We start from the raw sequence: 12,903 nt of genomic DNA on the forward strand, positions 1-12,903 counted from the left end.
ACTAATAAAAGGACACAAAAAATGTGTGATGTGTCACAAAGGTACTTCATGTCATGATGGGATAAGAATGAGGCCTGTTTTTTATAAGGTCTAAAAGCCTAGACACATCAATTCTATCAGTTTTGACTGATTTATATCTTATAAAATACTAACAGTAAATACTAACTTCTATTTTGATTGTCTTTATTACTTTATTGTTTTTCTATTATCTTATTCTCAGATTTTCTGATTTTGGAGAGTAATTTTGTTATTGTTGCATATTAACAGTGTTGGGGAAAAAATAGTTGATTATAGGGTCACATGATCATCTTTAAACCCTCATAATTTTTATGATGATTTTTGTAGACAGGTATGTAATTCTGGGAGGTCATCGTGACTCATGGGTATTTGGTGGCATTGATCCTCAGAGTGGAGCTGCTGTAGTACATGAGATTGTGAGAAGTTATGGAAAACTCAAAAAGGAAGGTAATGTAATTCAAGAACTAAAGAGGTAAAGATTCAATTAAATTCAAATCAATCAATTAGCATACTTATTAAAATTAAAAGCATGGGTCAGATACTTTTAATGTTGTTATAAGAATTACTATAAATGCTTAAATAATGTTTACTTTAGGTTGCATGTTCTTGACCATTTAGTCATAGAATCTGACAGCTGAAAGAGACCAAAAGACTATCTACTGAAATACATACATGATTCACTAAATAATATCCACAACAAGTGAATGTCTGTACAAGAAGTCTGATGATGGAGTACACACTTCCTATATAAATAGAAGTACTCCATTACTTTTTAGAATGGCTTTAGTTATTAGGAAGTTATTCCTTTTGTTGATCTGAACTATCTCTCACTATAACTGTTACCTATTGTTCATAATCCCACATTTTAACCTTTTAGATACTTGAAAATATTTCATATGTTACTCAAAGTCTTCTCTCTATGGTAAATTTCTCTATTTCTTTTAGTCTATCTTTTTATGGCACATTTTTCTGTTTTTTTTTTTTTTTTTTACCCTAATTCTCCTCTCCTTTATATAATACAGCTTTTTAATGATTTTCCAGGATATTGCACTTGGAGCTGATTGCAACATTTAAGATACAAGTGTACAAGTATGACCCAAATTGAATAAAATGGGAATATTGCCTTCCTCTTTCTGGACATTCGTGTGTTAAAATGGCCTTGGGTCATGTTAATATCTTTGGCTGTCATTTCACAACCTTGATTTATTAAGGCCGTAGTCCACTAAAAATCCTACACGTGTAAGATTTTCCAGATTTTGACTCTTTCGCCCTGTTAGAATAATGTAGAACTTTTTGCTAGCTAGGAGCATAACTGTTGCTTTTACAAATAATATAATGAGCTCTGTGCAATTTCAAAGATATTCATAAATAAATTAGCTCTTTTTCAGACTATAAAAAGGAAGGTAACCTGTTTTTATTAAAATATTATGGATTTATTCAATTCAAATCAAAACATTTCTTATGCATTCATTATGCACAAAGCATTGCGCTAAGAACTGGGGATATAAGGACAAAAAAAAAACATGATTTCAAAGAATGCATATATTTTTGGAGCCATATACTATGTACATGGACAAATAAATGCAACGTAATTTAAGGAGGAAAAGAAAACTAGGAAGTTGAGGACATCAGGGAAGCATACTGTGGTAGCAACATTCATGAGTGCAGCCAGACCAGATTAATAAATAATTGGAAAATCTTTTAACAAAATGCAATTAAATGGAATTTAGATAATGTGAATAATAGGTTTTATAAGTCAATATGCAGCCTATGATGATCCATATGTGTGGTTTCTTTGTCTCTGTTTCTATTTGAATTTGACACCACTGCTGTAGATTATTCAAAGTGAAACAATGTAAAATGAAAATGGAAAGGTAGACTGGAAGCTAAAAGTGGAGGTAGACTGGAAAATATGTAATTTATTTTAAAGATAATGAAAAGGCCCCAATGATTAATTTTTTTCACAGTTTTATTTGGGCTATCCCTATAGTCAGTTTTGACAGGATCAAAGGTAACTGTGCAAAATTCTGGGAGAGGTATCAAGAGAAAGTGCCTCATTCCACACAACTGACCAATTGCTCTACATTTAGAGTATAGACTAGGATAGATCTTTAGGGTGCTATATCAGTGTAAAACACCAGATGGAGCCCAAACACTGATCTGCCAACAAACTCGGGTAACTATATACTCTAAGTACCTCCTTAGGCCATGTGAGTTTATTTGTATGGGTCCTTCTTTTTTCCTTTCAATTCCTCAATTTCAGCTAAGGGTATAAATATTCAAATAATTAAAATTTATTGAAATTAATTAATTTCTGAAATATTTATTAAATTAAAATTTATGAAATAACTCCCCCAGTCCCACTGAGATTCTTATCTCTTTTGCATCTTCCTGTGACTAGAAAGGATTACTCTGTCATATGTTAATTAGTTTTAGAATTTTGACTTTGAAACTTAACAAATATGTGGTGTTGCCCAAATCTCAAAATATTTCATAGGCTCAATTTTGTCATTTGTAAAATTGATATAATATTTGCTCTATATTTCTTATGTAGCCATTGTTAAGAAAGTACTTTGCAAACTTAAGCTATAAGAGGATTGTGACAATATGACAGTATGTTGGGAGCTAAAGAAATCCAGATAATCTACACATCTCTAAATCTATATTTATAACTGATATCAATGAAGATCTAATCTGTAAGTTATATCATAGATTTATAGTTGGAAGGGATGTTAATGATCATTTAGTTCAGACCCTTATTTTATATATGATGAATAATAAATTCCAGGGAGGCAAAATAATTTTTTCATGCTCACACAAGTAGCAAATAGAAAGACCTAGATTTGAACCAACTAAATGTCTTTACTTTAAGTCTAGCACTCTTTCCACAATGCTGTAACAGGTACTGAGTTATTCTGGCACTGAGAAGTTTAAAGAATTGTTTGTAGTCATAAGGACTGCATGTTCAGAAGCATCCCGTTAGTATCAAGTCAGAAGACTTAAACAGAAGTAAGATTTCACAATCCAAAAACTGGCCCTTTGTCTGCTCTCACCTTGCACTACTTTCACCTTGCACAAAACAGACATTTAATAAAAGCTTTTTGAATGTAATTATCACTAAATTGTATTAAAGGTGATTGTTGAGGCCCAGAATAATTAAGTTAAAATTCTACTCATTTTAATTGAATTTGGATTAGATTTTGGTATTTCAATTTATTGTTTGACATTAAACCTATCCAGCTACCCTGTCTAATCAGCTTAGCAATATACACTTGGTATCTATCTGCTGGTGTTTTACATTTATTAGCCTATATAGAACTTACAAAGCAAATATATATTTCTAGATTACTTCATTTGACTCTTGCAAATGACAATGGTATGCAAAATATTTTTGTTCCAATATTTTATTCATTTAGCCTGACCTATAGTCCCACAAATTATTTGATATTCTTATAACATTGTTTTAAAGTTACATTTCTTTGCTTTTTTCCCTATCATTCATCAGTATTTTAAATCCATTAAGGTAGGGTCTCTAAACAGAACAAACAACAGAGATTTAACAATGCAACACTATATATCCATCTTCCCTTCTGTTTTTAATGAAAAGAGGGTGGTTCATTTCCTTCTCTTTTCTCTGGTGTCAAGAATGATAACTAAATCATATAGGGTTTGCATTTTAATGTTTTAAGCCCACATTTTGCAGGTTCTTGTGTTTTTCTGTCTTTAATACTAAAACTGTAAAGACTTTATATTTTTGGTTTTCTAAGAAAAGTGGAAGAAATGAGTCTAGGATGCTTATTGGAAGATAAAAATGTATCACTTTTGAGTTGGAGGTTGATATTTCAATGTTGAATATATACCACAATAACAAACTCAAATACTAAAAGGAAAATATTCAGCCAAAGTCTAATATTTTCTTGATTATAAGGAAAAATTAAAAGATATTTATGCAACTCTTCATTTCTTGAATTTTCCATCAGTATTGACAACTCATAAAACTCATAGAATGCTCTAAATTTAAAGGATCTGCTATAAAATCGTGATGTGCATTACAGTCTTCTGGAATTGGAACCCAAGATAAAGATCCAACAATAGAATTCTATGGCATTGCTAAGACTGCAGAAGAATTTTGGCATGGATTAGAATCAAGACTGACGTTGAACAACCCTGTTATCTGTCCCAGGAGCCACATAGAGATGTTGTAAAGGAATCCTAATCTAATATCCATGTGGTTAGCAAAATGATCAGTTCAAGAAGATTATAAGATCTCTTTGCTCTCCCTTGCACCTATTTTTTTTGGCAGAACTTAATTACTTTAAGAGTGAATTATGAGAATAGTAACATTTATTTTCGTCCCCTACTAAGATTTTCTTTTTAAAATTTCTTCTTGAATATGCCGCTTTAAAATATATATATACTTGTAAGAAAGGCTATAGAGAAAGAGTAATGGTACTTCTTCCATTCTGTTAAGCAAATTTATTTCTTTCCATTAAAATCAAACTGCTTTTTAGTGGTCTTTTTATTTAGATTACACAATTTCTCTTTCCTCACAATAGTCATCTGACATAAGTAAACAAAAAAAGATCAAGGTTAAATGACTTGCCTAGATTCACCAAAATAATAAATACCAAAAGTAGAACTGAATCCACCTCTCCTTGCATCCAAGTTTGGGATTCTTTGTACTGTTCTTCTACAAATTAGTAATATTATACACACTTTAAAAATAGGGAAACTCGGGCTCTGAGAGGATGCTACAAAATTTTCCTCGTAAGAACAGAAAAAGGATTATTTAATATCATGTACGGAAAGGGGATGGAGCCACGATTAAAATATGGGATCATGCTTCCCCATATTTTGTACTAACTTGACCACACTTGACTTGAGTGTCTTCCTGCCCACCAGCAAGTTTGCATGGGTACAAATTTAATGTCTTAGGGCACAAACCCTATAATTCTGCTGTTGATTCCAAGGAGATTTCAAACTCTAGACGTTTTTTTAAAAGCATGCATCAAATTTTATTCAATCTTTCCTGTCTCTATTGTGCTGATCTTCCCCTGGAAAGAAGGATCTCATTGCTCTGTTGTTATGTGGGAATCCCTCATGAAGTCTCAAGACAATCCCTAGGATGTATGACAATCCCTTATGGATATTAGGTGCTTAAAAATATCTGTTAATTAAATTTCTGCACATGCCATGAAATAGATTGTAATGTCCTTGAGGTCAAGGACATGGTTGTTATTTGTCTTTGTATCCTTACTTCTGTGCAGTGTCATAAATATATGTTTGGTATAATTGTATCAAAAAAGTTGAATTAAATAAAAAACAGGAATGACAATATATTATTTATCAATATCAAATTGATTTTGTTTGTGAGAGCTGTTAATAAAGATAATATTATGATCCTGACTCTCACTTTGAATGGAGTATTTTCTAAGGCTCTTTCTAATTTTACTATTATTTCCAGGATGGAGGCCAAGAAGAACAATGATATTTGCTAGTTGGGATGCTGAAGAATTTGGTCTCTTGGGATCTACTGAGTGGGCTGAGGTTAGTCAATACTATGTTAGAATGAAATCATCATTCTTACAGAGTAGGTAGACTTTTTCTTTATTATAGTTATCAACTTAGTATATACCAAGTTAATTCTTTGGCAAGCATACCAAAGCAAAAAAAAAAAAAAAGAAGAAAAAGAAGAAAGAAGGAGGAGAAGGAGCAAGAGAAGGAAGAGAAAGAGAAAGAGGAAGAGGAGGAGAAGGAAGAGGAAGAAGAACAACAACAACAACAACAAACAATAACAACAACTCCTTATCTTAAGGAGCTTACAATCTACTGGGAGTGGAAGGGAACAACATATAGACAGAAAATTAAAATAAATTTTGGGAGAAAGTATATTCTAAATATTACAAGAGTTGTGATAACAGTATGATAGGATTCCAAAAGATAGAGGTTAAGATTCAGAATCGTATTGATTTCAGTAGAACTATAGGACATTCTATTTTTACACACTTCATAGTAGCAATCATAATGTTGATTTGATCACTGAAGAAAGCTGTCCAGGTGATATGGTATAGGCATGTTTAATGACAGGTATGATTAAAATTTCTGGTCTTGTTTGTCATTTAAGAAGGGATTGGAAGAGTTTTTGGTTTATTGCTGATTATTGAGTAGTTAAACATGCTTAAGGCTGCTAACCATCTAATCCTCAATGAGGTGAACTCTGTTCCAAGACTCACTGAAATGGTGATTAGATAATATCCTCCCAGGAAGTGAGAGTAAAGAGGATCATCAAGGAGAGAATAGGTTAGAATGTAATATGTGAGGCAAAGAGACAGAAGCCATGAAGTCTGTCAGAGATGAACTGAAAATCTAGAAAAAAGAGGTTTGGGATCCAAAGAGGATCCAATAGACATGAATGGTCATGTGTCAGACAATTTTCCAAGAAAGTGGGTATGCAAAATAGGGCTGAGTTTGTGTAAAATATATGTGCTCAGATTGATTCAGTTTGATCATTGTAATCCATTACTCCCTTAAACACAAGTATTTGAAGTTCACTTCAATATATATTTAACTCCTTTATGGTACTCCATGATTTTATTGCTTTCTAGAAATAGAAATGATCTCATTCTTAAGCAAGGGAACATACAGTTATTTAATTTAAACCTAAAACCCTATTAATTTTTTAGAGGGAAGGGAGATAGAGAAAGAGAGCAAAAATAATATGTTTATGTGAATTTATTCTTTTTTTTTTTCCTAGGAAAATTCCAAAATACTTCTAGAACGCGGAGTGGCTTATATTAATGCAGATTCTTCTGTTGAAGGTGGATATTGTCTGCATTGAGAAAAGGATTCAATTATTTATAATTTTGTAATTTTTAAACAATTCTGCTCAACAGCAATTCAGATAATTATGTGTAGAAGCAATTCAAAAGAGACAGGTTGCAATTCACTAAGCATATATTTATTGTTTCTGAGATAGGAAAGTTAAAAGCCATTCATTCAGGATATTTTTTAGTTGATGTTTATGATATATTACACATATGTAATGGAGGTATCAGTCATGAAGTTAAACCTAAATAGAGAAGACTTGACTCTCTAGCCCAAATATCTGACATGATAGAAGACCTAACTCTGAAGCCAAGTCTGATCTGTAAAGGAGAATTTTATGGAAGTTCAGAAGGATATAGAAAATGATATATTTCTACCTATTGTAAATTCTTGATCATATTTTAAAAACTTAACACTTTTATAGTGCTATAGAAATATTCTTTTGATATATGAGTAGGAGTACAAATGCTCTCTCCTTAATGCTTTATTACTGTTAATTTTTGAAAATCTCAGAGGTTCCAAAGAATCAAAGTTGTAAATGATTCAAATAGCAATGGAGAAGAGGATAGTGGGTTCAAATAGATAGTAGCCTAGTTCCAAAAATGATCTGCATACAATGAATATCTCTGAGCAATTGTGTAATTGCAAAAGGAGGGGACTGGTCATTTACAAAGAGTGAAGCATAATAGATGCCTGTACAATCACAAAATATGATAAAACCTAAAGGAAAGCATCTAGTCCATTAGGCAGATAGATTCTTTGTTTAAAGATCTGAGGGAGAAGATGGATAAGAATTGTATAGTATGAGAAGGAATGGCTGGGTTGCAATGAGGAGAATACACATATCAATGAAATTGTAGATCCATTGAGAAAATATTCAAGAAAAGTATTACAAAACTAGAAAAAAATTCTTATGCCTTATAGGTATGGAAGTAAATACTAGAGTGGTTTTTAATGCTTTCATACTTAGCTTAACATTTATGTTGTTTCAGTGAGAAGTATATCATCTAATACTTATATCGGTCTTTAAAATTGCAAAGCATTTTCTGGACCTTGTCAATCCATCCTCATGATAACCCTATGATGGAGATACTAAAGTTATTATTCTTATTTTGTGGATAAGGAATGTGATGATTATAGATGATGACTTTTTTCCTCCTTCAAATTCACAACTACATTTAGAAACCTGATCTGATATCTAGTTTTGTCCTCATAGGTTGCTACTGATGACTTCTCTTTATTCCAACTCTTTTCTCTTAGTTTCTTTGTATATATTTTTTGTTTTGTTTTTACATGAGAACTGAAAAGTCCATTCAAAGCCAGTTCTATCTCAGTTCCATCACTTGTAGTTTTATAATGTAAGGCAACTTACCTTATCTCTCAGCTGTATTATCTATAAATTGCGAGAAATCATGCATGGATTCCCACCTGATAATACTGTTGTGAGGAAAATACTTTGCAACATAAAGACAAAGATTATTGGATAGGTGGACATTCACAAACATGAACAGATTAATAGGTAGGGAGATAGACATTCAAGTAGAGAGGTAGATTGATAGACACTCCAGATAGACACTTTTAGATATGACATATAGACAGACACATACAAGGGAAAGTAGGAAGGGAATAGATATGTAGCACCTACTATGTGTCAGGTACTATGCTAACTGCTTTACAAATATGAACTTATTTGAAGCTCATAACAATCCTGTAAGGTAGGTATTATTATCTACATTTTGCAGTTGGAGAAACTGGACAGGATCAGAAGTTGTCAGAATTATTTCAAAATATGTAAATCTGCTCTAAAAGTCTTTAGTGCTTAAATACTGAAAAAGAAAAGATAAATTTTCTTATTTATGCTTTGTTTTAAGATGTTATATACGTCTATCCTCACATTTCAGGAAACTACACTTTGAGAATCGATTGTACACCGCTAATGTACAGACTGGTATACAGCCTGACAAAAGAGGTAATTTTAAAATCCTTCTCCTACTTGTTCCTAGATATTTTGAAATGAATTTTTAGTTACAAAATTTTTGTTTTCTTAACATATCACATTACTATATATAGCCAGTTTTATCCATTATTTCAGAACATGTCATTTATTATGTTACCAAGTTTATCAAAAGAGACACAAACTAATATAAGCCTAGAGAGAAAAATCATAAAAATTAATTTCAGTGTAAGAAAATTAAATCTGGTTACCCCAGGTATCTGTATAAGGAACAAAAAAATAGCATAGAATGTGTGGTTAGCATCTCCATTTTCAGATTCCCTCATAGAACTCTCACCTTTAAATGGGTCTCTTTCTTTTCTAGTTTTCCCCTTGAACAGGAACAACATTTTATGCATGAATGTTATCTCCTGAATCTGAGGGTTCAGGGAAAATACAGTTTCAATTAATGCTGAGAACTCCCCCAGTCAAGCAATCTTCCACTCCCTTTATTTTAGGCTGTATTAAGCTATACCAATTTCATATAGTAGTTTTTAAGGTTTACAGAGTATTCTGTATACATTATCTCACATAAAATCATATAACCTTATAAGAATAAGTACTACAATTAATATTATACCCATTTTACAAATCAAGAAATTGAGTTTCAGGGAAGGTAACTGTTTTTTGATGGTCAGTAGAGCTAGTAATTTCTTGACATGATTTGAACTTGTATCTCTCCTAAAATTGGAGTCTAGCTTGTCCTTTTGTTTTATTTATACTTTTCATTATATTCATTGCCAAGAAATACCTAGGACAAGAATCTAACCTGATTGGTCACTAGAGTCAAAGAGTCAGTAAGCATGAAAGGCCTACTATATGTCAGGCCCTATACTAAGTGCTGGATATGCAAACAAAAGTGTAAGGCAGTTCTTGTCAAAGAACTCATAATGTAATGGAGAAAGACAACACACAAACAGAAGCTGGAAAATAGGAAAGATGGAAAGAACTGGAGTCAGATCATAATGCAGTCCTTTAACTAGGGTAAGAAATTATTTGAGTTGAATTCAATTAGTAAAATAGTAAATTACTTGGAATTATGAAATCCAGTACTTCATCTGAGTAAGAAATAATAAGGTGAATAAGGACACCCTGCTCAAACAAAGTATGGGAGGAACTCCTAAATGTTACTCCTTCTCTCTCCAGTCAAAGAGAGTGAATGACCCTGAGACTGGGGTGAGAGGAGGAGGAATGAGTCTTACAGTCAATTATATCTTGAAAAATAATGAGTTTCTAGAGATCATGAAATCTAGATCAGCTATATCAAATTGAAATTACTTCAGTCTTACAGTCAATTATATCTTGAAAAATAATGAGTTTCTAGAGATCATGAAATCTAGATCAGCTATATCAAATTGAAATTACTTCACTGTGAAATGATTATAATTTAAATGTATAGACTCTTTGTTCAGGAAATTGATCCAATATAATTTTATTAAGTAACTTTTTGTTGTCCTAGATGCTCAGGGAGATATAAAATTGAGATAGTCTACATAAGAAAAAACCCACATGAACCTTACAATTAATTAGAGTGGAAAACACAAATAAAAATAACTAAAAGATAAAAAATACCTAGTAATATGTTGCCAAAGTTCTCTCAGAAGATTTTATTTATTCATTTCAGAATAAGTCATATGAGAAGCTTCTTTCTAGTGGCAAAAAAATACAAAATTCCTCAGTTTCAAGTAGAAACTTCCATAAGCCTTTTTTTTAAAAGGTTACCAAGTAATTTTTATGATTAATGTCAAAGCTAATTAATGTGGATATTTTTAGCACATTATACAAATTGATTTTAAAAATTTAATTGATATTTCATTAGACTGATTTGATTTGAACTAAAATATAAGCATTTCCCCCTCTAATGAGCAATTATATGAAATAAATTTATTGTTAAACTTAAAGTTTGCACCTTGCCTGGAAAAAAAACTAATTTTTATTTTTTTTAATTAAATAGTATTTTATTTTTCCTATTAAGCATAGTTTTTAACATTCATTTTTATAATATTTTGAGTTCCATTTTTTTTTCTCTCTTCCTCCCTTATTTCTGCCCTCCCCAAGACAGCAAGAAATCTGATATAGGATATACAAGTATAATCATTTAAAACGTATTTCTATAATTGTTATGTTAGAAAAGAAAAATCACAATAGGAAGGAAAAACCACCAAAAAAAGCAAACAAAAAGGTGAAAACAGTATATTTCAAACCATATTCAGTTTCCATATTTTCTTTTTGAATGTGGATAGCATTTTCTATAGCACATCTGTTGTAATTGTCTTGGATCACTATATTGCCAAGAAGAGCAAAGTCTATTATAGTTATACAATCTTCCTATTTCTGTGTACAATGTTTTCTTGATTCTGCTTGTTTCACTTAGCATCATTTCATATAAGTCTTTCCAGGCTCTATGAGCAAAGCAGAATTGAACTGGCACAGAAGAAACACAAGATGCATAAAGTCTGAGAATCCACTTCAAATATTCATAGGGATAATTTGTGTCCAGTCTGTGCAGAGAATCCCGATCTTGTATGTGCAGAGAATCCCGATCTTGTATTGCTATGATCAGACAGTCAGACACACTAACTTGACATAGCAATATCATTTTGGTCATCTTTGAGAATGAAGGACAACAACCACTGGTTGTTGGTAAAGAACAGTTGACAGTTAAACTATATTTTTTTCAACTCCATTAGATTATGCTTATGTGACTAAATTTCAATTCAGTATAGCAAGATGGAAGAAGGTAGAGTTTTTCCAGTGGGTGAATGCTGAACCAGACGTCTAATTGATTAAATTCTTACTGACCACAAGACTAGATTAATAATTGGACCAAATACCAAAGGGGACATAGGGATAGTATTAGGGACTAGAACTAGCTGCCTCTCAGAGAACTCACTATGTTTGATTTCAACATCATTATTATATAGAAACTGCTTTCTACAAAACTACCATCTCTTAATTTACAAATTAAATGACTTTCTCTCTGATCTCTCTAGAGTCTTACTGTCTTTTCCATATTCTCTTGCTACCATGTTTTTAGGATGGCATTCTCTCCTGGTTCTCCTTCTACCTATCTGACTGATACTTGCAGTTTCTTTTGCTAAATTCCCATCTAAGTCAAGCCCAGTAATAGTGGGTGTCCCACAGAACTCTGTCCTTCACCTTCTTTTCTTTTTCATTCATATTAATTTACCAGGTAATCATCACTTCCTATGGATTTAATTATCTTCATATTGATAATTCTCAAATCTAACTTTCCATTCCTAACCTCTCTGTTGATCTCCAGTGTCATATCTCCAATTCCCTTTAATAAATCTCAACCTGAATGTCCAGCAGATACCTTAAATTCAACATGTTCAAAATTGATTTCATATCTGTCTCCTTGAAGTGTCCTCCTTTCCAAACTTCCCTATTATTATTGAAGACAATATCCTCCCAAGTTAGGTACTACACATGTCAACAAAGACTCAATATTGCTTATGCTCCATATTTCTTTAGTTACCAGGCCTACTGATTTTATCTTTACAGCGTCTCTTGAAAAATCTTCCTTCTCTCTTTTGATATTGCTACTTATATCATCTCGGTGTATAGACCCTTATCACCTTATTTTTGGAATATTCCAAAGCCTGTTTTCCTGCCAAAAGTTTCTTCTCATTCCAGACTATCTTCCATTTAGCTGCCAAAGTGAGTTTCCCATAAGTCTAGCTGTCATATACAACCTTATTTGATAAACTCTAGTAACTTTCTATCACCTACAGGTTCAAATACAAAATTTCCTATTTATTATTCAAAGCCATAGTTCATAGCCCAACCACCCTCATCTCTCTAACCTTCTTGTACCTTAAACCTTGCCTATATGCTCTTCAATCCAGTGAAATTGATCTCCTTGCTGTTCTACCAGCTATATACTCCTTATCTCCAATCTGGCTTTTTTTTTATCTGACAGCACCCTCTCATCCTATGCATGGAATACTTTTCTTCTTCATCTCTGCCCATGGCTTCATGGATTCAAACTGCAACTAAAATTCCATCTTCTGCAAGAAGCTTTTCCCAATCCCTCTTAATTTTAG

The 12,903-nt window shown here is 32.1% G+C and overlaps 1 protein-coding gene across 2 annotated transcripts in view; it reads left to right on the forward strand.

Moving 5' to 3' along the window:
- The window catches only part of FOLH1B (folate hydrolase 1B), a 75,984-nt gene that overhangs the window by 45,145 nt on the left and 17,936 nt on the right, over positions 1 to 12,903 (forward strand). For both annotated transcript variants that reach the window (XM_031961908.1, XM_031961909.1), the window contains 4 exons: positions 346 to 465; positions 5,483 to 5,565; positions 6,773 to 6,836; positions 8,745 to 8,812. In XM_031961908.1, coding sequence (XP_031817768.1) covers positions 346 to 465; positions 5,483 to 5,565; positions 6,773 to 6,836; positions 8,745 to 8,812 — 335 coding nt within the window. The remainder of the gene's footprint in view (positions 1 to 345; positions 466 to 5,482; positions 5,566 to 6,772; positions 6,837 to 8,744; positions 8,813 to 12,903) is intronic.

The sequence above is a fragment of the Sarcophilus harrisii genome, chromosome 3 (genome assembly GCF_902635505.1).
Source record: "Sarcophilus harrisii chromosome 3, mSarHar1.11, whole genome shotgun sequence".
Classification (NCBI taxonomy): domain Eukaryota; kingdom Metazoa; phylum Chordata; class Mammalia; order Dasyuromorphia; family Dasyuridae; genus Sarcophilus; species Sarcophilus harrisii.